The sequence below is a fragment of the Myxine glutinosa genome, chromosome 6, assembly GCF_964187855.1.
Source record: "Myxine glutinosa chromosome 6, kmMyxGlut1.1, whole genome shotgun sequence".
In the NCBI taxonomy this organism is placed as follows: domain Eukaryota; kingdom Metazoa; phylum Chordata; class Myxini; order Myxiniformes; family Myxinidae; genus Myxine; species Myxine glutinosa.
In genome coordinates, this window is record NC_136266.1 from 182,708,739 (window position 1) to 182,736,628 (window position 27,890).

Sequence of the window (27,890 nt, forward strand, 5' to 3'; positions counted from 1 at the left end):
GGAGGCATTAAAAGAGAGGCTGAGTAGGTTAGAGGATGATGTGGTTGAGCTTGAAAGTGGTTGGATGTCAATGAAAGCTTGTCTGTTGGGAGCCGTTGGTGAGGTATGTGGATGGACAAAAGGACCACCGAGGCACTCGGAAACATGGTGGTGGGATGATGAAGTTGGAAAGAGGCTTGACGAGAAGAGGAAGAAGTTCAAGGAGTGGCAGAAGGCGAAGGGTACGGGAGAAGAAACAGCAGAGCATGAAAGTTATAAGGCAGCCAGGAAGGCTGCAAAGCAAGAGGTAGCAAAGGCGTAAGAGGCATGTAGGAAAATGTTCGGAGAATGCTTGGATTCGGAAGAGGGTCAGAGAGCAGTATTCAGGATTGCAAAGCAGATAGCGAAAGAGAGGTGTGATGTGATGGGGGTGAGTTGCTTGAAGGATGAAGTGGGACAAATCGTTCGACCCAGATGGAATTAAAGGAAGATGGAAAAGATATATGGAAATGCTGTTGAATGCAGAGAATGAATGGGATGGCAACATAGAGAGTAACCCAGTTTTAGGACCGGCAGAGAAGATAACTGAGAAGGAAGTTGAGGAAGCGATAAAAGCAATGAAGAGTAGAAAAGCGGGAGGGCCGACGGGAGTTGTGGGAGATATGTTGAAGGCAGCAGGAAGTTGGGGTGTGAAGAGAATGACAGAGATCTGTAATCTGGTGGTGAAAGAAGGCCGCATTCCAGTGGTTTGGGAACTGAGTACCCTCGTCCCTCTTTCCAAGGGGAAAGGTGACCCTCTGGAGTGTGGCTCGTACCGAGCGATAAAGTTATTGGAGCATGGAATGAAGGTATTGGAAAGGGTGTTGGAGAGGAGGATAAGGAAGAAGGTGAAGATCGACGAAATGCAGTTTGGATTTATGCCAGGAAGAGGAACGACAGACGCGCTTTTCATTGTGAGGCAGTTGCAGGAGAAGTACATGGAGAAGAGGAAGAAGTTGTTTCTTGGGTTTGTTGATCTGGAGAAAGCATTCGATAGGGTTCCACGCAAAGTATTGACATGGGCATTGAGGAAGTTAGGAGCGGAGGAATGGTTGATCAGGGTAGTGATGGCAATGTACAAAAGAGAGCGCACAGCTGTAAGGACGAAGGACAGGAACAGTGGTGAGTTTGAGGTGAAGGTGGGAATGCATCAGGGGTCGGTACTAAGTCCACTACTATTTGTAGCTGTGATGGAGGTGCTGGCTCAGAATGTAAAGGAGGGTTTACCGTGGGAGTTGTTGTATGCAGATGATCTGGTGTTGATTGCGGAAAGTATGGATGGACTGAAGGAAAAGATGAACAAGTGGAAGGAATGTATGGAGACAAAAGGTCTGAAGGTGAATATCGGAAAGACGAAGGTGATGGCAAGTGGTAAAGCATGTGGTGAGGTGGAAAGAACTGGGAAGTGGCCCTGTGCTGTGTGTAGGAAGGGTGTCAGAGTGAACTCCATTCAATGTACAATGTGCACTGAGTGGGTTCATCTAAAATGTAGTGGTCTGAGAGGGTCATTAACCAGTGTGGCAGCTACATTCAAATGTAAGGTGTGCACCGAGGGAGCTGCAGATGGAGGAAATGTTGAGTTGGATTTTGGAGACGGCGTGAAGCTGGAAGGTGTGAAAACATTTTGCTACCTCGGAGACATGCTAATTGGAGAAGGTGGATCAGACTCGGCAACGGTTGCTAGAGTGAGATGTGCATGGAAGAAGTTTCGGGAATTGAGTGGCGTGCTGATGATGAGGGGAGTGTCGTTGAAGCTGAAGGGAAAGGTGTATGCTGCATGTGTGAGAAGTGTTATGATTTATGGGAGCGAGACATGGGTAATGAACGTAGAACAGCAACGAAGGTTGGAAGCGGTGGAAATGCGAATTGTTCGACGGATGTGCGGAGTATCGTTGAGAGAGGGGAAGACAAATGATGAATTGCGAAAGATGATGGGAATAGAGCCTGTGATTGATGCTGTGAAGAGGAACAGGTTGAGATGGTTTGGTCATGTGTTGAGGAAGGATGAAAGTGACTGGTTGAGAAGAGTGATGGAAATGAATGCAGAAGGAAGTAGAGGACGGGGAAGACCGAGAAAGACTTGGCTAAAGATGGTGGAAGAAGAAATGCGGGCAAGGGGGTTAACAAGGAGAGATGCAGAAAATCGGGCAAAATGGAGAAGATTGTCATGGGGACCGCAAGGCTAACCCCCGCTCTAGCAGGGAAAATGGCCTTTAAAATGCATGTTGTATAATGGTGTTTCTTTGATGATTGGTGCCTCTAAATATTTGCTTTCTTGGTAAATGTTTGTTTCCAGCCTGCCCATTTTGTCTCCTTTTCTAGTGACTCAATTAAGTGTGTAACAGTCCAAATAGCCGGGAAGTTCTGACCCACCGAGATTGGATCTGTAATATCGCCGGTGCGTATTTGATGGTTGCGCTCGACCGTACCTGATTAAGTAGACGAGTATGCCGAGGGTATGTGCCACAACTGGCATCGCCAACACACTGGAAAGGCAATGCGTTTCGTGGCGAGGGCCCTGCCAAGTTTGGAGTTATCAATCAGCGTCCGTGGTCGACTAGCAACCTGCCGGACCATAGAGTTATCCGTGGCCTCAGTTCCACGAGGAGTCCGAGAAGTTCCCCTGATCGTGGGAAACCCCGAAATCGGCACAGTAACAATATTAAACTTGATAGGACTTGAGCAATGCATTATGGTATTGCACCAATGACTCGCATCTCAAGAATACGAAGAACACCACGAGACCTTTCCAAGACTGTGCTTCTCAAACACTTGAATGTATTGCCAGTCCTGGAGAGGCTATGACAATGTCCACGATTGAGGAATTAGGACAATTTGAAATACAACCTTGAGACATAATACCTGGCTGGACACCTTACCTTATCCTTGTCATCGGCCACAGTGCCAACCAGATCGTCACCATCAAGAATTCCACCATCGCTGTGCTCGAGGCGCTTCACGTGTACCCAGTACGCCGGGTCCTGCAAGGAGAGAACATGTCAGAAGAGAGTCGCAGTAATGACAATATAGCCAAGTTATTCGAAGACGCAATATAATGGAGATGGAGCAATCGACACCATGACTATCAATACGGTTGTTTTATAAGGCTAAAATTGGGTTCTGCCATTGGCATTTCCAGTGGTTTCAACTATATTGCGCTCGAATCCCTTTAAGGTCTTGAATCTCAAGAAACTCTCATGTCATTTAAAAAGATTTGCGAATGCAAGTTGTTCAATTAGACAACCGTTAAAAAGTGGAAATATTTACATCTTATCCTCCTTGTTCGTCTTGTCGACGAATCAAAACACACTCAACGATCGATCTTAAATAAGTTTCGCATTGTTAGAGACATTTTCCTCCCATAGTGAACATAGAAGGTCTTTCTAAGCTTGGTCTAACACGTGCTTCGTGATTTATAACGAGGCCGACATCAAACATTTATTGCCTTAAAATGTAGAATGACATTCTGACGTCACGACGTCGACCGATATGCCTCCGCCCCCACATTACTACATCGTTATACATTGTTGTACCAAGTTTGATTTAAATCCCTCCAGCTGTTCTCAAGTATCACAGTGTTACCTGGAATGGCCTCTAACCTTTGACCTTTGACCAGTTATTTCATTTGACCTTTGACCAAATAGGCACAGTTATTTGACCCCCAATATCAAATAATTTCATGCATACTTGGACCTTGCATCATAATACATACTTGGACCAACTTGGGTCAAAATCCCATTGCTGGTTTACAAGTTATTGTGGTAAAAGGATTTTTACATAACATGACCTCTGATCTTTGACCTCTTGACCCCTAAATCAAATCAGTTCACCTTCACATCATAGTACATACTTGACCTAAGTTTGGTTTAAATCCCTTCAGCCGTTCTTAAGTTATCGCGGTAATGAAAACCTATCACGGACGCACGGGCGGACGCACGGACGCACGGACGCACGGACAACCCAAAAACAGAATGTGTTCGGTGACTTAATCTGCGGAGGTATAAAAACTTTTATGGCATATTTTTCTACATTGTTATAGTGAATGCGTTTTGACAAAAATGGCATGTTAGTAATGATGTTCCCTTACAAGGAACTTCGATGCAGGATAAGGCCATAAGGCCCATCAAAGGCTGCGCTATTATTACCAACCTATGGTGGTTTGTCCGTGCTCTATCCTTGCAAGTAAGGAAGCAGCACATGCCATTTTAAAATCATTGGAATGACTCGGTCAAGATTTGAACTTTGAACCACTGACCTCCCAGACTCAGAGCCGACACCACCGATTACCCAACCAGGTTGAAATAAAATTGATTTATTTTAAAGAATTTAAGTTTATTTGCTTTTCCTTGACCTCATTCCTTGACCTAATTCCTTGACCTTGACCTAGTTCAGCTAATTTTGCAGCTTTCTCTGGGATGTTGCATTTCGCATCCACGTCGTTCAAATTCTCTGATGCGGACGACATTTTTTTGTCTGTGAGTGAGGAAATTGACCAAACAGGGGACAGGTAATCCACATGATGACTCGGATTCAAACACTCTGATCTGCTTTCGCATTAAACGCAGGTGAGTCTGCCAAGCTGCTCGCACCTATAGGTCCACAAGAATGAAGCAGTGGACTTGTATGCTCATTAAGGCCTTATTCAAATGTGTCAAATGGGAATTTTGATTGTAGTCACAAATTGACTTTCAAGGTGCACGGGTAGTGCAGCATTTCGGAGTACACAGTTCTTCGGCACCGGAATTCAACACAGCTATTCCATTCGAATTTGCTCGTAGATGATCAGGTAACCTGCAATGTCTTTAGGAAGAGAAGCCATGTACATCAATATTCAGATCAGTTTTCATTACAAATAAAACTGTTACTTATGAACCGGGGAACATGTGCGAATTCGACAGTGGAAATGTTCACAATGAGTCTTTTTATGTTGCTCATAATAACGAAGGTTTTTTTTTCAATGGTTAATGTACTTACAATCACGTTTTATGCAAAGTATTATCGATAAGTGTATGAACCACGATCATCTATCTACATTCCACATATTTCCATCACATTTGTAGCACTTCTCACCAATTTATTTTCAAACATCTGTTCTGCCATTCAAGACGTTAAGATGTATATAAAGAGTCGTTTTTAATCATATATATACACATACACATATACAATGAGAAAGGAGATGATTGCATACCTTTACCTACATTATATTTCCATCCTAATGATACACATATAAGTATAGACTGCAATACATCCATACATTTAGCTACCTTCTACGTACCAAATTCCATCAATTGTGCTTTCACTCCCTTTATTTACAACTCTTCCTTACACTCTAGGCAGGGAATTTAACTAGGGCCTCCATATGATAGTCAACAAAATTATACAGCTCAATGGTGAGCACGCTACTCAAAATGTCCTGCTGCCCCCAGTAACTGTTTAAAATGTGCACAAACTTGTGTCTTGGCCTTTCACCTCCTTTGGGCAATGATATCACATATTCTTCCCATGGATTTCAAGTAACTTCGCCCACGATAGTCTCTGTGCTTTATCCATACCTCATTAACTTAACCTTCTCATATAAACGCTATCCAACTTTCTTCTTGTCCAATTATCTTTTCAAACAGGAGGCAAGTTAGTCATAAATTGAACTTTTAAACAAAAACATGGAAGGTGCCCCCCTTACACAAACTGGGGGCCAAGCTCATCCCGATTGCATCTGAGATCATATTAAATGCTCGTGCTCCTTTGTTAAATGCTGCTCCTTTTTTGGATGTTGTATTTTTAGTAGACCAGGCTATTTTCCCAAAGAAGCTACAAGTTGGCTGCTTTGTCACAATTACAATTTTGTACCAATTATAATTTACCTTGAGTACAGCAAATAGGCACAGTTATAATCTGTGTCACCTTACAGTCTGACACGATGGTATCGAGTTACCGCACTTACCTGTGACCTGTTTTTTCTGGGTTTGATGCCTCATCCGAACATAAACAGTCAAATTAGTGCCTTGCGAGCAAGAGGTGCGCTTCGGATGGGGTTCAGACTGGGTGTCCAATCTGCCAGCGTTAGTTTCTGGGTGTTAAAGATCCCATGGTGTCTTCGACAAAGACCAAATTACTAAGCGAATTGTCGCCGATACCCTCAATAAATGACAAATTCCTGCCATCTCCAGTCGTATGCAAGTAATGATCAACCAGCTGGCTCATGAAAGACTTGGGGCAAAACCGTTCCCTGGCCAACGCCACAAGAAGGTCAGAAGAAATGGGGCCGTTAAAGTAGTCGTAGGAGAACACACTACATAACGCGAAAGGCACGCATACATTGCCATTATACATATCTTTATTGATTATTAGGATATTTAACAACCACTTTTGTGCACATTAAGGTTAAATTGCATCAATGAGGTTGAATATGAAAAACAATTCAAACTACATTCCCCATGGCGAGTTGATCATATGTACAAAGTTTCGCATTGATCTCTTAAGCAGTTCTGTCAAAGAAGGATTTTGTACTTTTTTTTTCACTCCAATATGGCCACCAGACCACGTGACCGATGACATCGTTATCACCCTTGTTCCACCCATTATGCACGTGTTTTCTACATTTTTTGAGTGGAGCCCTCTGCTGGCATATTCTGCCCATTGTACACATATTTTGTGCACATTTGTATGTTGGTGCCGCCAGCTGGCCATTTGCGCTAATGTAGCAGGAAGGGATGTAACAGGGTGTGACCTAAGAGGAAGTAAAATCTCTGAGCCTCCATTACTTTTATCTGAGTCAATCCCTCACAATCCTCATTGTTACAGTGTTACACCTTCAAAATTATTGCCTTTTACTACTTGTTCATTGACTACATGCTTGTGTGGCTTCATTAAAACACTTGGAGCTTCGAGGCTATTCCCTGATTCCGATGTCGTTCATGGATGGAGTTTGGCTGGCTGTCTAATTATGTACATTTATACGTTGGGAGGACAGCACAACCCTATATACCCAATGGGGAGTTGATGACATGTGTCAAGTTTCATTTTTTTTTTTTACCGTCAAGCAGTTTTGGATAAAATGACGTTCAAATTTTTTCCTTGAATTCAATATGGCTGTCATTTCATGTAAACGATGACATCAGTTATCAATATGATTCTTCATGGGGAGTCCCACCTGTGATTAAAGTTTCGCATTGATCGGACAACCGGTTACAGAGAAAAATATTTTTAAAGCGAAAATATATAGATGCGGACACACAAAAACACACACACACACACACACACACACACACACACACACCCCTTTCCTGCCCAAAGATTTTCCTGCATGTGCAAAAAGAGGAAGAGGGATTTATTTTAAATGTCGTCTGTCTGGCTGTAAACCAAAATTGAAACTGTTTTTGGGGACGTCATAAAGGACGCAAACAGCAGGCACAAATAACTCATTTAACGTGTTAACTAAGGTGGTGGGTGTAAAAGACACTGCATCAACGGTGGTAAACTTCAGAGGAATTTTTTTTCCCCTACAGCATTCCTATTTTTTTTTTATTTCAATGGAATTATACCCGAGCACTGGAGAACACAAATCGCCTCGTCACTTCCAAAACCGTCCAGTTTTGCAGCCGTGCCCAGTAACAGCAAAGCAAGAGCTGAAAAGACACTTCGCATGCCCTTTTTCTCAAACCTGCATGGGGTAAGGTGTTCTATAAACTCTCTAGTTTTACTTGTGTGTGTGTTTTTTGGCTGTTAAAAACTGCAGAGAAAGACAATTGGTGAAGAAGAAGAAGAAGAAGAAGAAGAAGAAGAAGAAGAAGAAGAAGAAGAGGGCATCCAATACACAGTCCACAGCATTCCGGATTTGCTCCCACTTTATGCTTGCGGTGGTGGCCTGTCCGTGCTGACCTCTTCCATCACCAAACATATTTCACCTTCATCAAATCGATAGATGTGCTCAGACTTGTAATTTTACCTCCGCAAACAAAGGTGGATGGAGGTTATGTGTTAACCTCTGTCCATTTGTTTGTCTGCCTGTCTGTTTGAAAACAGGATATCTCAAAACGTTGAGGATGGATTTGAATGAAATCTGGTGAACAGGTTGGGTATTTGACAAGGACGAAATGATTACATTTTGGTGAAGATCCAGATCCGGATCCGGCTGCTAGGATTTTTAAGTGATTCATCACCATTGACAGGGCCAAAAACAATATATAGCAGGATATCTCAAAAAGTTGTGGATGGATTTGAACAAAACCGGATTGACAAGTTGGAAGTATGGAAAGGACGAATTTACTCCATTTTGTTGAAGATCCGAATATGGATCCGGCCGATCAGTGAGATACAAAATGTAAACTGATTAGCTTGGCGGAGGTATGTGCCCTACCGAGTGCCATAGTAGTTCTTCGTCTTACCTTTGCCAGAGGAGAGGTCCGTTTGTTATTTGCCGGAAAAGATTCCAGCAAGTATGTTGGTTGGTTTGTCTGTCTGTCTGTCTCTGTCTGTCTGTTTGTGCGCAGTACTACGTCTACACCGTTGCACATACGTAGTGTGTTCAAAAAGTATCCGACCTTTATTTTTCGTGCGTAAAAAAAAAGAAGCTAGGGAGGCGTTGATTGGTGCACGTATGTAGGCGATCCTAATGCGCACGCGTGAATTTTTTCCCACCTGCAGAAGCTGTCATTCGACTGCAGACCGCCGATGAGTGAGGACATGTAAGTGAGCGCCGTCGGATTTTCGTTTTTGACAAAATGACGGAAAAACTTGAACAACGCTACTGCATAAAATTTTGTGTAAAGCTTGGCGATTCCCAAGTGGAAACGATCCGCAAGATTCAACACCGTTAATTCCATTATGAAGGAGGATTTGGGCTTCAGGAGAATCTCAGCGAAGTTCGTACCAAAGCTGCTAACGATTGAGCAGAAGCAACTCCGTTTGGAGATCGCACAGGACATGCTGGAGACTGTGAACAGCGATCCCAGCTTCCTCAACACAGTGATCACTGGCGATGAGTCCTGGGTTTATGGGTATGACCCAGAAACCAAGGTGCAGTTTTGATGCAAGTTTGATGAAACACAAAATTTGATGCAGTAGCGTTGTTCAAGTTTTTCCGTCATTTTGTCAAAAACGAAAATCCGACGGCGCTCACTAACATGTCCTCACTCATCGGCGGTCCGCCGTCGAATGACAGCTTCTGCAGGTGGGAAAAAATTCACGCGTGCGCATTAGGATCGCCTACATACGTGCACCAATCAACGCCTCCCTAGCTTCTTTTTTTTTACGCACGAAAAATAAAGGCCGGATACTTTTTGAACACAGTAGTAGAATCGCCAAACTTTACACACATATTTGTCTTGCCCTGGAATAGACTGTGCCCAATTTTTAACTGTCTAGGCACAAGGCCTCCAAAATGACATCATAATTCGATAATTTGACAAGTACAAAACTTCATCCAATCAAGATGCAATTTCCTGAGCGCCATGTCGGCATAAACTGGTGGAGAAAAAAAAAATGATGACGTCATCTGTCACGTGGTTCAGCCGCTATCTTGGAAAAACCGAAAAAATTTGCACCTCTATATCTCCGAAAGTGCTGAATAGAAAAAATTGAGACATAGCTCATTCTAAAGAACTCTCCATGGGGAATAAAATATGTTAATTATGATGTCATAGCTGCCTCCATTATGACGTCATAATTCGACAAGTACAAAACTTCATCCGATCAAGATGAAATCTCTTGAGCATAATCTAGGAATAAATTCGTTTAGAAAACAAATAATGATGACGTCATTGGTCACGTGATTCGGCCGCCATCTTGGAAAACCCGAAAAACTTGATCCAAAATGGCCGATAAAAAAGTACATTCCGGCAAGTCCTCGGTCTCTGACCGATTTTTCATCTATTTGTTGGTCCACACAAAACGTGATTATGCTTTCCTCTGCAACCGTTGGTCCGATTGACAAAATTTTCACCATAGGAGCACCTCCTCCTGTAGAATTTTTAATGATAATTATGACATCTTAAGTCACGTGATATGGGCGCCATCTTTGAAAAAACAAAAAACTTTGCACCTCTATCTCCAAAACCACTTCAACAAAAAAAGAAAATTCAAACATGGCTTATTGTCAAGTACTCCCTATGGAAAAAAAAAAAACCACCTTTAGAGGCCATTTTTCCCTGCAAGCGGGGGTTGGCCTTTTTCGGGAACCGTGGTTGTTGTTGTTTTTCGGTCCCCTTTTTGAAGCAATGTTTTATGGCCGGATGCCCTTCCTGACGCCAACCCTTTTTGCCGCCTTTAACGACAAACAGGGAATTACCAGTGAGCTGGTCCTCAATTAGCCGACCTCGGAAGGTATGACAGGCTGAGTCAACCCCCCTGGCGTTAATTCAGCGATCGACCGGGATTCGAACCCAGGATCCTAGGATCCTAAGCTGACACCCTAGCCGCTAGCCCAACAACATAGCCCAACACCAACAACAACTCCCTATGGAGAACAACGTATATTCATGATAGTCATCCGTGCCATCACTATGACGTCATAATTAGACAAGTAGGACAATTGATCCGATCAGTTTGAAATTTATTGAGCGTGATCTACACAAAAATTGTATGTGATAATTAAATTGATGACGTCATCGGTTATGTGGTTCAGCAGCAAAATTGGATCGAGAATGAAAACCTTCGAAAATCTTATTTTCCAGAACGGTCTCGTAGATTAATGTGAATCTCCACACACATGATCGACTAGCCTTGGGGAATAAAGTTTGAAAATGATTAAGTCATAGGCCACATGGTTTGGCAACTATAATGGATTTTATGCAAAAATTGCATAAATTAAAATATTGTTCCTCTCTAAAAAAAGTTCCTCTCTAAAAAATTTTATGCAAAAATTGCATAAATTCAAATATTGTTCCTCTCTAAAAGCACTGAGCAGATCGATGCGAGATTTTTACCATATATTCGAAAACCCATGGGGATATAATGTTGAAAACAAAACAAAACAACGGTCACACGGTTTGGCAGCCATATTGGATCTAAGGAAAATATGCAAAAAATTGTTTCTCTGAAAGCGCTTACCCTATCGATGCGAAGTTTTACAAATATCATGTCACCATTGCTGAATATCATGTGAAAATGATGACATCATAGGTCACATAGTTTGGCAGCCATCTTGGATAGAAAAACGAACCGTATCCAAAAACAACACGAAAAACAAACCACACAAAATACACCACACACACACGGCCTGGTGAGGATCTGCAATCTGCGATTGCTCTTTCTTGTTTTCTTTGTTTAACAGCACAGTGGGCTGAGTTGCCTTAAAGGGATTTTTTTTGCTCCACTTTGGAATTTTGTTTATGGAAACAAAATAGTTTAAATTCAAATGTAGCAAGACTACTCTTCTGCTTCTTTTGCAAGCCGCACAAGGCTGCGGGGTTGCAACATTGGCCGAGGGCGCCGATGCAGTGCCCTCTGTGGGTTAAGGTTAGGGCAAGGATTTGGAATTTGGCTAAGGTGCTGGCGATAGCTGCAGATTATCGCAAGATTGTGTGAGAAGCATTGTAGTTGCTTTACCACCGAGTATGAAAATAACATCTGCAGTGTAAATTTTACAAACAAAATAATTATTCAAGAAAAGGCAACACTTTAATAATGCGAGACAATTGTTTATATCATTTAAGATAGAGAACTTGGTCATTTTCACATTTTAATCCCAGATAGCCACATATTTGGAGTTCTTGTAAAGTGATGCAGTCTCTCATGGTACAAGGCTAGGGTATTTAAATAAAATATATAAATGCTAAAAAAGAATTGCAGGCAAACTCCTGTGCCAGCTGAATGCCTCGGCCATGGTATGAAGGAATCTCCCAAAGCCTTCATCATGGTAAAGGCATTCATCTCAGGAGGATCAGTGGTGTTCGGTCAGACTACCCAATGTGTGGTCAAATTTAAAACTGCCGACACAAAAATACGACATGCTCAGTCCTACACAGCTCACCCAGTTGCCCAACACCGCATATGCACGAATCGGACACGTCATTCATGTTATGATAAACTTGGACTTTAAAGGTCAGAAAAGTTTGGTGACCTTTTTTTTTTTCTAGAGAGGTCTAGACACATGGAAGAGCTAAACGACCGAGGGTGGCAGGTCAGCAAACTGGCGCAGGGGTGGAGAGGAATAGGTGGACAAAAACACAAGCGCCCCACAGTAAAGTGAAGTGGATTGGTAGGGAGGAAAAGGAGTCGGGGGTCAGTAAGTGTAGAAAGAGAGTGGGTATGGAAGAGACCACAAGATGACAAAGGGAAGCAATATTCAATGACCAGCAGATATTATTGATAAAATGCCAACATCACCAACACTTTTTGCTCATAGGTCCCTGCAGCTAGGAACCAACAGGTACGGGACAAGGTAATCGTGAAAACTCGCTGGAAACCCCATGGAAAAGGAAAAATAACAGCTAAACACCCTTTATAATGCAAACACAAGCCTTGCATTTCACCAGAAAGCTAAAGGAAAATGACTGCGACCTCCCTTCACCAAAGGCAGGCTAAGCATGTTGATTTGGAGATAACGCAACATCAAACGTAACCTCTTGATCTCACAGCCCACAACTGTCTCCATGGCAACAAGCGTTGGAACAGCAAAGGTGCAACAGTACAAAGACTGTGATGTTGATGTGCAGTGACCAGCTAATACATACATATATATATACAGACTTGGCATTTAATATGGAATATTTTTTTTGTGGGGGTGAACTTACTTTTCAAGATGACTTAGAACCAAAAGTTAATTGGAATTATGTTGAAATTATTCTAGATTTTGTTAATGTGACCTTTAAAAGAAACAAAAACCACATTTGACATTTCGAAGCAAATAAATTGATCCTTGAAAGTGATGGAAACTGATATCGAACTCAATTCACGGACAGTACTGTGTTAAACTTCTGTACGTTTTCCAGAAGTATCTCTATATTTTGCACATTAGCCAAAAAATTTTTTAACAAAAACAAAAGTTAAATTATGACTGGGATTACGGACAGTAAAATTACAGTTCAGTACTTCGTGTAACCCCCACGAGCATTCAGGAGAGCATGTACACGTTGAGGCATGCTGTTCACGAGATTTGCCAAGGTTTGGACAGGAATCGCTTGCCATGCAGTGACAATAGCCTGCTGCAATTCACGCACAGAGGCAGGCTGCTGCTGGTCCAAGTTGTCGATTTGCCGCGTTATTTCTGCCCACAGGTTCACTATCGGATTCATATCCAGGGACATGGCAGGCCACTCCATATGCTCGACACCAAGGTCAACAAGAAAGTGTTGGATCATGCGAGCACGATGAGGCCGTGCATTGTCATCTTGGAAGACAAAGTTTCCTCGAAAGGCTGCATGAGCAAATGGAAGCAATGTTTCTTCCAGAATGACCCTGTACTTGAACTGGTTCAGGTTTCCATTCAGACAACCAGGTCAGTTTTGCCCCCTGCATGAAAAGCAGCCCAAACGGTCACCCCACCACCTCCAGCTTGGACTCTTGGCACTATACAATCTTCGTTGTGGGCTTCATGCACTTGTCTGCGCACTCGGACACGGCCATCTTGACGATAGACCAGAAATCTAGACTCGTCACTGAAGATCACGTGATTCCAGTGTCCTGGCTGCCATTCACAGTGCTCTCTGGCCCACTGCAATCGGCGCTGGCTGTGTTGTCTGGTTAGGCGTGGCTTTCTCAGGGGACGCCTGGCACGATAGCCTGCTTGAACCAGTCGTTGGTTGACTAGCCTTCTGGATACAGGCACATTTGTCATTTGCTGCCACTCAGCCCTAAGCCGATTAGCTGACTTGGTACGGCCATTGCAGACTAATCGGTGCAGCTGGCGATCATCTCTCCTTGTGGTTCTGCGTGGACATCCTGGCCTCGGTATTGGAGTAGGGACATGCGTCTGAGCATTTCGTTTCAGGATCTTTGACACCTGACCTTGAGTGATGCCATACTGCTGAGCAATAGCACACTCTTTCATGTTGTTTTGTAAAGCCACCACTCCATGACAAACAGAATTGTCGAGTTGACAGACCATCTCCAGAGGAAGCGGCAATAACTTTTGGAGACGTGCAGCAGTTGTTTTCCACTAATACAGAACGCAACAACCCTTGTATACCCGACTGTGAAGCCAATCGTCAAATGCACCTGTCCGTACATTTTGACACGCCACCTGTGATATAATCCTGTTGTTGACTTCTTGCTGTGACAGACAATCAGTGACATGGTTCTTTTAACAAATAAATCACCAAAGTGTAAAAGAAACTCACCAGATTGATATACTGAGTTAAGAAAGTAAACCCAAGTCAAGAAAAAAAAAATTCCATATTAAATGCCAAGTCTGTACGTATGTATATATATACATATATATATATATATATATATATATATATATATATATATATATATATATATATATATATATATATATATATAGATATATATATATATATATATATATATATATATATATATAGATAGATAGATAGATAGATAGATATATATATATATATATATATATATATATATATATATATATATATATATATATATATATATAAACTTTCAGGTTCTCTTGCAGGTCGATTATGAAGGGCCTTCAACCACCAGCCACAGCTCATCAGAGCACGTGGAAAGATCATATGGAAAACATCGGATTGAAGAGTTAACTCGAAAACACAAAGTCAGATAAGTCCACTTTCTTACCAACAGACCCCAGGTACACCATAATTGTTGGCATTGATGTTTACAGCTCACAATTTCATGAGTAGAAATATTGTTCAAAATTTACAAATCCCAGCCATCACATTCGCTTCTAAGCTGTCTATCCTGGGTTTGAATCCCGACCCAGCTATAAACTGTCATCCGGAGTGTTTCGCAGGCAAGGCGATTCATAAATTTGTGTGTCGTCCCACGGATAGATGTTAAACCAGGCATCCCGTCTGCTGGTATCAGTTGGTGGACGTTAAAGATCCCACGGTATAAACCTTGAAGAGTAGGCGAGCTATTATATCAGTATCATGGCCAAATTAGAAATTCCTGCCCGAACTTTATTCAAACGTCAAGCCTGGCCGGCCAGTTCGTGAAAGACTTGGGCCAAGCTTACCCTGGCCTAACCCACAACAACACAGGAATAATTTTGGCCGTTAAAGAAGACAAATCCCAGCCACGTACCCTGTTTATTAAAGTATACTAAAAGGTTGCATAAAAATGGCAGGTAGAGTTATGGATTGTACATCTCTAGTCTATCGATGCTATGAACAGGCCCTGTTAAAAAGCCAAAGAGCAAACCCATAAAACACTGGGGTCCAAACAATGTCAGCATCAAACTCCTCCTTATAGACACAAATAAACCGTCTCCTTATAAACACAAAACCTTTTTCCTCCCATCCGCAAAACTTGCTTCTCTTATTTCATTAAAGAATTAGTGACACTCTTGCTCTGTGTTGGGCGTATTTAAAATTACATAAAGACGTTGCTTTCCTGAGTGCCATGCTGGGCCGGTCTGTGCAGACCCAGTGTGAAACAACAGACGCAGCCAGAAGAAGGGACAGACACAAAGGGGGCATTTGTTTCAGCCGTTGTCAATGGCAACGGCATTGCGAATCAGCATTGCGAATTTCTCAGGCGCAGCTAACACTTCAATCGACACGATTTGACGAGCGCAGAAGAACACTCCGTCCACCGGAGAAAGTAGTTGTTTTCTACCTCAGATTTAAAAAAACAAAAATCACCACATCACGTACACTGTACCTTCCCGGTCCATGTTACAAAAATCTCTCTACCCACAAGCTCGGAATAAACCCAACAGACAATTCTCTCATTGGGATTATGCTAGGCCGAGGATGATGCTTGTATAGAGCTGAGCAAGAAGCATGACGACGAGGAGCATATTGGGGTGAGCACGAGGTCCACTGCTCGGCCATTGATGAAGTCTGATCAGATACAGTAAATTGGTTCATCAAATACCATGGGATTTCAATCCCAATATTTACTCAGCATTTCATTTTGATGATATTATCTACCAGATAAAACACAATGTCAGTTTGCGTGTTTGTGCAGATGTCTGTCCCCTTAATAAGGGGAGGTTTTAAAGTTCAATCTTTTAACATGAATGTGTGTTCATTACGGTCTAATTTTGAGGATAAAACAAACTCGAAAATCACTTCCCATAAAAGAGAAATTACGTCTCTTCAATTGGAATTGTAGACGTTGGCTTGCAAACTGAGCCTCAAGGGCGGTGTACAGAAGGCTTTTTACGGCGTAGCCCATAGAGCAAAGCCATCCAGAACAGTGTTTGTCTGTCCATCTGTCCGTATGTATGTATGTATGTATGTATGTATGTATGTATGTATGTATGTATGTCCACTCAAACGTATACCAATGAGAGCTGAGGATCTGGTCACATGACAGGGTGATGTGATTACGTCTGATGTCATTACGGCGGTACAGCGGCTGACTCTCCACACTCCGCCATTTTGATTTATATGCCGTTCATGTCGAACATATCATCGAACCTGTTGTATATCACAATCGCCGTGCTCTACCTTTACGTTTTTCATTCAGTGTGAAACACAAACAAACCAATTGTTAAAATGACCATCAAATATCAAAAGCATCAGTGTTACGTCTATTCCAAAACAGTACGTATAGGCCTTAGGCATTAAGCGTTATGCCTCACCTTCGGATTACTTCGGACAAATTAAGTCCAGGTTTCTACAGTAGTGTATCGTTTCAGTAGTATTGTTTTCATAATAACAATAGTAATAATATAGTAAATACAACCATAATACTTCAATCCCAATGTCATGAATACAAAGTTAATGGATTGAAGCGGTGTATGGTTCATGATCAATGATGAGCGGTGTTTGGCACTAATATTAATAACCGAGGAAGTAAGGAATTAGCCTCAGATTTTTTATACTAATATCATTTTCGAAATAATGATAACGTAACGTTAATATTACAGTAAATCTAATAGTAACACTAATCCCTTCGTAGGAACTGCAAACTTACTGGAAGTTAAAATATATCAGTTTTATGTTCGTTACGTCATTATGTCTATAATGTCATTACGACGGCTGAGCCCACCGACCAACATTTTAATTTACTCGTACACCTGCTCACTACGGGTGTGGCAAGAAGGGTCGTTCCTCTTTGGGGTATATAGATTATAGTCGATCTATAATAATCGGTTCTCAAGAACCTGGCAAGCGCGAGCTAGCTGCTTGGTAAATGAGCACACCCCCAACCCGTATGGGGTATATAGATTACAGTAGATCTTCGCCCAGTTCTGTCAGTAAAACTTATCTCACTGATGTCGGGATTCCTCCAAATTTCTTTGTTTAATGTTATAATCAGCATTAGCGACTGTTTAAAAAGCTAATTATGTGTGTTTGTGGTTTATAATATTTTACAAGCCCAGCTACGTTAATGTTAGACTTTTGGTCTTGTTTTTAAATACCAATAAATACAAGGGGCAGGGAGGGGAAATTCGCTTCACGTGATGTGCAACCGGCACAGATTAAAACGAGTGTTCATTTACATCCGTATTATGTCTGATAAATAAAGAAGATACAAGCACACCTGCACTAGGCCGAGGCTTCAGACTTTGGCACGCTCACGAGGCTGCACCGTCAAACAAACTGTTCCAACCCGTCTTTTTTAACGGCCTTTTTACTCGTCAACTTCTATTTTTCATTCAATCAGCCTCAGCGTTTAATCAACCATCACAGAAGTCTGTGATTTAATTATCATAAATGTCCCCAAGAAAAACTGCGAGGTTAGACAAATGAAACAAAATCCAACCTCATGTTTTCCTTTTCCAAATTATTCACCTCACTCGGTTCAGTGTCATCGACTATGATCTCGTTGCAATGGCAGTTCACCGTATCGGTACACTGGTCACGCTTCCGGGGGACTAGGGGGGACGGAGAGGGGATAACTAAAGGCAACGGAATCCCAAATTTGGACAACTGCTAATGAACATATATTGTGCCAAGTGACTATCACAAGAGAGGCACAGTGTGATGTTTAATGTCAAACTGTGGGCCAGCAGATGGATCTAGTTCACCCCAAGCACCCACTCTCCCAGACCCTTTCCCATCCGTCCACAAACACGTTACAGAGATGTTTTATGGCATGGAGAGTCATACTTACATTGTCATCTGAATTTCAATCCAAATACAACCATGGTATACAGACTCATTAGAACAAGAGGCAGAACTGCTTTGCAATACATACATGTCCCCTACCAAGTTTCAGGTTTCAGTTCAACGTGTTAAAGGGTAAAGGGGGAAAAGCCTGGACAACTGACCAATGTATAATGTGATGTACTATATATAAGAGAGATGTTGGTCTGTGTGTGTTTTTTTTTTTTTTTTTTTTTTTTTTTTTTTTTTTTTTTTTTTTTTTTTTTTTTTTTTTTTTTTTTTTTTTTTTTTTTTTTTTTTTTTTTTTTTTTTTTTTTTTTTTTTTGTATACAAGATCGAGGCTCGTGAAAGAGCAAACATTAATCACACAAAAAGACAAACCGACACACAAAACACAAAAAACAAGGGGAGCGGCAGACAAGATGGGGAGAGAGGGGGGAGGACACAAAAGAGAGGGGGAAGAAGGGGAAGGACACAAACACAACATTTGAGAGCAGGGACATCGGGAGGACTTGGGGGGAGGTGGGAGAGGATTAAAACATATGAACACTGCAAGGACTCTGGGGTGAATTACCGGGGGTAGAAAAGATCAAGGTTTTCGATGGGGGAAGATAAGAGATGGTGGTGAACAGCTGTTTTAAAGACCTGGAGGGAGGAGTGGGATTGAAGGGAGTGGGGGAGTTTGTTCCAGAGGCGGGAGAAAAGGGGATTGAAAGAGTGAAGGTGAGCAGAGAGCCTAGACTTTGGCAGTTTAACCATAAGAGGGTTGCAGGCAGATCTTGTGCGACCTGAAGGAATATTGGGGGGACAGAGCACAGAGAGAGCTGGGGCAGCAAGGCCGGAGAGGAGTCGGTAGAAGACAGAAAGACCACCAACCTGCCTGCGGTGAGTGAGTGAAAGGCCCTCGGCGTTGACTACATCGCAGGAGATTCCAATGATTCTGAAAGCTTTGGCCTCAACAGCGTGAAGCCGAGCAAGGTGTGAGGCAGGAGCACCAGCCCAGAGGGGGGAACAGTATTCCATTGAGCTGCGGATGAAAGCCTTGTATGTGGTGAGGAGCTCAGGTGTGCCAAGGAAGGACTTCGCACGACGGAGGATGCCCAGTCGGCGACTGGCTTTGGAGGCCAGCTTGGAAATGTGGTTTTCCCAAGAAAGATCATGGCAGATAGTGAGACCCAAAAGCTTGAGCGACAGAACTTCTTGGAGAGGATTGTTGAGAAAGTAGATGGGAGGGTTGTCCAGTCGGTCCTTTCGGAGAGACATTGTAAGAGTGTGAGATTTGTCAGGATTGAAAGACATGTTCCAATTGTTTGACCAGTCTGTGATTTTGTCCAGGTCTGCAGAGAGTGAGGAGGCTGCAGACTGCCGATCTGAGAGATGAGGAATGGAGCGACAGAGAGTAGAGTCGTCAGCAAAGAGATAGAGAGGATTTTCAAGAGAGTCAGAGAGATCATTGATGAAGACCAGAAAAAGCACAGGGCCCAGAACACTACCTTGGGGAACTCCAGCCTGAACAGGAAGAGGAGATGAGAGAAACCCATTCAGGGCCACACGTTGACTACGACCAGAGAGGAAGTCCGCCAGCCATGCATGGAGATTTCCATGGATACCAAAGGAGGAGAGTTTGGAGAGCAGAGCAGGGTGCCAGACCGTATCGAAGGCACGTGAAATGTCAAGGGAGACAGCTCTAATTTCCTGTTTGGCGTTGAGGACCTCCATCCATTGTTGAGAAAGCAGAAGCAGCATGTCCAGAGTAGAGTGACCAGGTCTGAAACCAAATTGATGATCAGAGATCAAGCCATTGGAGAAGCGGAAAGATTTAATATCTGAAGCAATGATGGATTCCATGACTTTGCTGATAATTGGGAGAAGGCTGATTGGTCTGTAGTTGCTGGGATCTGTTTTTGCACCTTTTTTGTGCAAAGCGGTGATGTTGGCTGATTTCCAAGCAGATGGCAGATGACCTTGAGCAAAAGAGAGGGTGAAGAGAACAGAAAGAGGGAGTGAAAGAGCAGAAGAACATGATTTTAGGACCCGTGGGCTGATGCCGTCAGGACCAGTTGCAGAATCAGAGTCGAGGGTTGACAGAAACTTTTCCACCTTGTCAGGAGGAAAGGACACAGAGTCCAGGAGCAGCTGGGTACGACTGGGTACGGTGGGTACAGAGAGGGATGGGTTTGGGACACAAGATTTAGAGGCAAACACAGAGTTGAGGCATTCAGCTTTTTCACGTGCGGAGTCAGCCATTAAGCCGTTTGAGGTGAGGGAGGGGATGGAGGGGGAACAAACACCAGAAACAGATTTGACCAGACGCCACCAGGATTTGGAAGAGGGAGACAGATAAGAGAGTTCGGTCTTGAGAATGGTGAGATATTGTTTCCTGGCTCTCCTGAGGGTGGACACACACTTGTTTCGGGCTTTGTGAAAGGAAATGAGATTTCCTTCCGTTGGATTTGCTTCCCAGGAGACGAAAGCAAGTTGTTTCAGGGCAACAGCCTCACCACAAGATTCCGTGTACCATGGACGGGAGGAAGGGTATGACAACTGAAGACGAGATGGTTTAAATCTGTGCATGAGAGAGAGCAATTTACTTTGAAAGAATTCCCAGGATGAGTTGATGTCAGAGGCGGTAGAGATGGGAGACCAGTCCAGATGATTGATGGCTGCTTGAAGACCGTGCCAGTTGGCCTGAGTGAAATGCCAGACTCGTCGACGCTGAGGAGGCTCTCTGAGAATGGTCAGAGAGATGTCCACTTTGACAAGCACATGATCAGATGAGCCGATTGGAGCAGAAGAAGAGCAGCAGACATTTTCAGGGAAGTTTGTCATAACCAAATCCAGAAGAGAAGATGCTCCGTTGACTGAGATCCGGGTCGGGAAATTGACAGATTGTGTCAGTCCCAGTGAGTCGCAGAAGTCCTTTGCTGAAGAGCCATGGCTGGTGAGAGAGGTACCCACACCCAGCCAACTGGCATGGTGACAATTGAAATCACCACATATGAGGAAGAGAGAGTTGGGATGGGTAGATAGAAGTTGGTCCATATTATCAGACAGTGAGATGTAGATGGAGTCATCGCTGATTGGTGGACGGTACAACACACATATGAACAAAAGGTGGGAGCGAAGGGGAAGCCGTAGCCAAAGGTATTCCTGGGGGTGAGGTGGAGAGAGGGCAGTGGAGGGCGAGTGAGGAAGAGAGTTTTTTATAAAGATAGCAACCCCACCTCCAGGACGAGGCTCAGGTCTATCATACCGGAGGAGGGAGTAACCTGGGAGAGATACCAAGGCATCAGAGACATCATGAAGGAGGAAAGTTTCTGTTAAGCAGATCACATCTGGTTTGTCAGAAGCAACCTGTATGGAGAGGTCAGTCAAGTTTGAGCGAAGGCCCCGGATGTTTGAGGTCCATACCGTTAATGAAGAGGAAGGGGGAGCATCGGGTCCAGAACAGGGGGGGGGAGGGGTAGGGTAAGATGTGGAAGAGGAGGAAGAGGTAGGGAGAGCTGTTGAAGGTGTGTCAGAGATTTCAGAATAGCTTGGAGAAAGGGAAGAATGGGGCAGACAAAAGGTTTGATGGAGATTGGGTGAGGCACAGTGAGGTGTTATTTGAGGAGGGGGAAGAGCAAGGCAGGAGGTTTGGGGAGATGAAGGTGAAAGTTGGAAGGAGGAAGAAGCAGGGAGGATGCTTTGAGGAGGAGGGGTGAGAGGGGAGTCTAGGAGGGGAGGAGCGAGGGAGAGTCTCGGAGGGGAGGGGTGTGGGGGGAGTTTAGGAGGGAGGGGAGGGAAGGGGCAAGGGGGGAGATTTGAAAGGGATGGGTGATGGGGAGGATTTGGAGGGGAGGGGTGAGATTGGATTTTGAAAAGTGTACGATTCATGGGAAACGAACATTTTTTGCAAAATGAGTTTGAGACCTTCGAGTCAAAAATACGTTTGAGGACACTGGAGGAGGGATGGAGTTTTTTTTTTTTTTTTTTTTTTTTTTTTTTGTATACAAGATCGAGGCTCGTGAAAGAGCGAAAATTAATCACACAGAAAGACAAACAGACACATAAAACAAATAACATCGGGAGCGGTAGACAAGATGGGGAGAGAGGGGGAAGGACACAAACACAACATTTGAGTGTTTGTCTGTGTCGCCATTTTTCTCAGAGATGGCTGAACGGATCTTCGTCAAACTTTCAGAAGTTCATCAGTGAGTGCCTGGGAGTGTTTTATGCAAAAAATAATAATTATGTTCGTTTTTTTTGGAGTTTATAATAAATAAATAAAACGTTTTTTATTTTTTTTAATCACTCGATACTGCCTCAGCCTTTTTTAATTAATGACAGTTATATACAAGTTCACATTCGCATAAATAAATACAAAACAATCACCAGACATTTGAATACAAATAAATCAAACAATTCCGGAAGTGTACGAAGTTGGTAGTATGGCTTCTTCTTCTTCCTGATCGGCATCACACCTAACTCAGAAACGTGATGAACGCCACATTCACCCACCATCATATATATGAACCCCCTTCCTCTCCTGCCTCCCCCCTTCCCTCCTCTACCCTCCCCTTCCCCCCCATGCCCCCCTCCCCTCGCCCTCCCCCCCCCTGCCCCCTTCCCCCCTCCCCTTCCCCCTCTCCACCCCTCCCCTTCCCCCTCTCCACCCCTCCCCTTCCCCCTCCTCCCCTTCCCCCTCTCTTCTCACCACCCCTCCCCTTCCCCCTCTCTCCTCACCACCCCTCCCCTTCCCCCTCTCTCCTCACCACCCCTCCCCTTCCCCCTCTCCTCCCCACCCCCCCCCCCCCCCACACCCAGCAACGCTGAGTACTTCTGCTAGTATTTTCTAAATTCAAACAGGGCATAACTCTGAGAAAAATTGGTGAAACGCCACAAAGCTCATACTTGTTCTGTAACTAATCATAATAAAGCCATGTACCAAGTTTCAGTTGAATATGTCAAAGGGTATGGATTAGTGTGCAGAAAACTACAGGTGGGATGGACAGATGGACGGACGGACAGAGGAAGATCAAATCTCCGGGTAAGGAACTAATAAAATAGTTTACAGTATGTGGACAAACATTATTATTAATATACATTTCCACTGTCCTCCACTTGCGCAGTCAACGTGTTGCCATCAATGGAACCCTCTCCTCCGCCTCTCCCAGTGGAGCCCGAAGTTCCCCTCGGTAGTGATTTAGGCCCAGTCTTGTTCCTAGTCTCTATAAATGACGTCTACGATGCTCTGGAAAAGCATCTTCAATTTTGGAGACGACTCCACAATATCCCCAATAGTACCCCCATCGCACTGATTGGCAGCCACTCTCCGCTGGTGCTGAATTTATTGGATGCTGGTCTGATAAATGGAACATATGTCCTTCAATCCACGATAGAATGTCTCACTGTCTCACCCTGTCACAATGGAAGGATTGTCAAACTAACCAACATGTAGCCAGGCTCAGCCAATGGATGAGGTTCAGTGTCTCGAAGTTCCAGGCCTCATCGTCAGTCACAAACCTCTCCCTGAATTCTCATAAAACCGACAACAGTTTTGAGTCTCAAACAGCGAGGTGAAAATGAAACATTCCACAAATGTGGTGTTTTTGTTTCGGTGATTCACCCGCTGGACAATAACAATGAGTTTCGAAAGAAACTTTCTACTTCTGCTCCATGACCAAGGGTCGACTTAACCGAGACAGATACGCGAGTGTAACATGAGTATGAAAATAGCTTGGCCTGCACAGCTTTGGGTTGGGGCCCTGGAGGTGCAAAAATGCCGAAGGCCTGTTCTTTCAGAACAGTGTCCCCAAAGATGACCAAACTTTACATTTTTACCGACAATATCGAAGAAAAATTCGTTCTGTAAACGATACAAATAAATTAGATGGAGGGAGCTCTCCCATATTTGTCCCATTACCCTTGTGTCATGTCCACTTCCTCTTTAGTAAGCAACCTTGATTTTTTTTGCAATAGATACCAGAGTATGATTCAGAAAGGATGTAAGAAACAAATATCATAAAAGAGGGGAAAAGTAAACTGACGGATCAGTGTGATGAAAGGACAGCTCAGCTGGTAGTGTGCTCATCTCCAAACCATCTGGTCCTCGGCTCATCCCCTACGATTGTGGGTTGGTAGCGGAGGGGGTGAGGGGGGCAGTGGGGAGCAGAAACCCACCTTGTGGACAACCACTACAAAGCAAATATGTGAATCTGTCTATCATGTAGATCCGCTCGGTCCGCATCATGTTGATACAGAGTAATCCATGGTATAATTCACTTGTGGCTAGCTAGTACCATGGACAAATAGACATTGAAAATACAATTAGTTGCATATGGATGTTAAACTGCGAATAGTAAATCGATGCGAAGATCGAGGGAATGACCGTTAAACCGGTGCACGAGTAAGACCCTCGCAGGGAAAGACCCGCACACAGCAGGTAACACATGGTAAGCAGACTGGACATAAAAATAAAATCGACAATAAAGAACCCACAAACTGGACACCTGGCAATCACTCAATACATTCAAGATCAAAGCCACAGATTCCCAACTCCCACACAACCTCGAGTCACCCACCACCCCCACGCTCCAACACCTCCAAAGTCAGAACTCCTCCGGGAAGTCTACACAGGCCTCGGTTTTTCGAGCCACAGTCTGCTATCCACAGGCCAAACATTTCATTTCTGCATGCAGACAATTTCACTTTGTCACTCACTGCACAAAGTGCACATAAGACACCTTTCACCTCGGGCACTCACCTTTACATCAGCTACACTAATTCACCTTCTTAAGTTTTTTCAATCCCACCCTTCCCTCCAGGGCTTCAGGTTGGCAGGACACCACCACCTTAGGTCATCTCCCTCCCTACCAGTAATCCTTCCACTCATCATCAACCTGCAGTCAAACCTCCCTTACCGCTCACCGTCGTCTTGCAGGTTGCTATGTTTCTTCCCCTCTTCCCCTTCCTCTTCTTCCCTAATCCCCTTGATATGTCCACGTGTTGTCCAACAAAAAAAATTGTGTCAAAACTGCCCCAATATCAGTGCATTGATTCCATGCTGTGTCACCTCGCTTTTCCAAGAACCCACACTTTGCATATTTAAAATATAAAAATTTTTTTTGTAGACCAGAAGAGCGCAGTAAAGAGCAACCAAAAGAAGCGCCCCCCCCCCCCCCCCCCAACGACAAACGACCCCAATATTCCGTAAAGGATTTCCCCCAAACCCAGTCCTTGAATGCTAAAAAATGGCTCTACGTTCCTACAAATGCCCCATGATGCTCCAAAACCCACATATATGGCATGGCATAAAACTAGGGATCATCAGGAATTTGGTGATTAAGAGAAAAAATTGTCGAAGGAAGGACAAAAACAAAAAAAACGCAAAAACAAACACTATTTTGGGAGCTGCAATCTAAAAAATGCCGTTTACAATATTTCATGCCCTTTGAACTAAAGAGGAAATCTTTTCACAACACTTGGTGTTTTTGTTCTGCTCCACTAGGGTAAAGTTAACGTAGCTAAAATATAATAAAAATAATAATTATAATAAAAATAAAACAACAAATGCTCATTTTCTACTTGGTGTAACATTGTGCATATCCTGAGTAGATTGAGGAGCCGGGAAATGTATCCAGAGGCAAAACACCTTGGGAAGAGGCAATGTATCCAGAGGAACAACACCTTGGGAAAAGGCAATGTATCCAGGGGCACAACACCTTGGGAAAAGGCAAACTATCCAGAAGAAAAACACCTTGGGAAAAGGCAATGCATCCAGAGGCACAACACCTTGGGAAAAGGCAATGTATCCACGGGCAAAACACCGCCGGAAAAGGCAATGTATCCAGAGGCACAACACCTTGGGAAAAGGCAATGTATCCAGAGGCAAAACACCTTGGGAAAAGGCAATGTATCCAGAGGCACAACACCTTGGGAAAAGGCAATGTATCCAGAGGCAAAACACCTTGGGAAAAGGCAATGTATCCAGAGGCAAAACACCTTGGGAAAAGGCAATGTATCCAGAGGCACAACACCTTGGGAAAAGGCAATGTATCCAGAGGCAAAACACCTTGGGAAAAGGCAATGTATCCAGAGGCACAACACCTTGGGAAAAGACAATGTATCCAGAGGCAAAACACCTTGGGAAAAGGCAATGTACCCAGAGGCACAACACCTTGGGAAAAGGCAATGTATCCAGAGGCAAAACACCTCGGGAAAAGGCAATGTATCCAGAGGCAAAACACCTCGGGAAAAGGCAATGTATCCAGGGGCACAACACCTTGGGAAAAGGCAAAGTATCCAGAGGAAAAACACCTCGGGAAAAGGCAATGTATCCAGAGGCAAAACACCTCGGGAAAAGGCAATGTATCCAGGGGCACAACACCTTGGGAAAAGGCAAAGTATCCAGAGGAAAAACACCTTGGGAAAAGGCAATGTATCCAGAGGAAAAACACCTTGGGAAAAGGCAATGTATCCAGAGGCACAACACCTTGGGAAAAGGCAATGTATCCAGAGGAACAAAACCTTGGGAAAAGGCAATGTATCCAGAGGAAAAACACCTTGGGAAAAGGCAATGTATCCAGAGGCACAACACCTTGGGAAAAGGCAATGTATCCAGAAGCACAACACCTTGGGAAAAGGCAATGTATCCAGAGGCACAACACCTCGGGAAAAGGCAATGTATCCAGAGGAAAAACACCTCAGGAAAAGGCAATGTATCCAGAGGAACAAAACCTTGGGAAAAGGCAATGTATCCAGAGGAACAAAACCTTGGGAAAAGGCAATGTATCCAGAGGAACAAAACCTTGGGAAAAGGAAATATATCCAGAGGAACAACACCTTGGGAAAAGGCAATGTATCCAGAGGCACAACACCTTGGGAAAAGGCAATGTATCCAGAGCCACAACACCTTGGGAAAAGGCAATGTATCCAGAGGCACAACATCTTGGGAAAAGGCAATGTATCCAGAGGCACAAAACCTTGGGAAAAGACAATATATCCAGAGGAACAACACCTTGGGAAAAGGCAATGTATCCAGAGGAAAAACACCTCGGGAAAAGGCAATGTATCCAGAGGCACAAAACCTTGGGAAAAGGCAATATATCCAGAGGCACAACACCTTGGGAAAAGGCAATTTATCCAGAGGAAAAACACCTTGGGAAAAGGCAATGTATCCAGAGGAACAAAACCTTGGGAAAAGGCAATGTATCCAGAGGCACAACACCTTGGGAAAAGGCAATGTATCCAGAGCCACAACACCTTGGGAAAAGGCAATATATCCAGAGGCACAACACCTTGGGAAAAGGCAATGTATCCAGAGGCACAAAACCTTGGGAAAAGGCAATATATCCAGAGGAACAACACCTTGGGAAAAGGCAATGTACCCAGAGCCACAACACCTTGGGAAAAGGCAATATATCCAGAGGCACAACACATTGGGAAAAGGCAATGTATCCAGAGGCACAACACCTTGGGAAAAGGCAATATATCCAGAGGCACAACACCTTGGGAAAAGGCAATGTATCCAGAGGCACAAAACCTTGGGAAAAGGCAATATATCCAGAGGAACAAAACCTTGGGAAAAGGCAATGTATCCAGAGGCACAAAACCTTGGGAAAAGGCAATATATCCAGAGGAAAAACACCTCGGGAAAAGGCAATGTATCCCGAGGAACAAAACCTTGGGAAAAGGCAATGTATCCAGAGGAACAAAACCTTGGGAAAAGGCAAT

General features: G+C 43.7%; 1 protein-coding gene across 6 annotated transcripts in view; it reads right to left on the reverse strand.

The window, feature by feature from the left end:
- LOC137429011 (partitioning defective 3 homolog) overlaps positions 1 to 27,890 on the reverse strand; it is a 455,854-nt gene that overhangs the window by 331,909 nt on the left and 96,055 nt on the right. For all 6 annotated transcript variants that reach the window (XM_068118986.2, XM_068118984.2, XM_068118985.2 and 3 more), the window contains exon 2: positions 2,898 to 2,999. In XM_068118986.2, the coding sequence (XP_067975087.2) occupies positions 2,898 to 2,999 (102 nt within the window). The remainder of the gene's footprint in view (positions 1 to 2,897; positions 3,000 to 27,890) is intronic.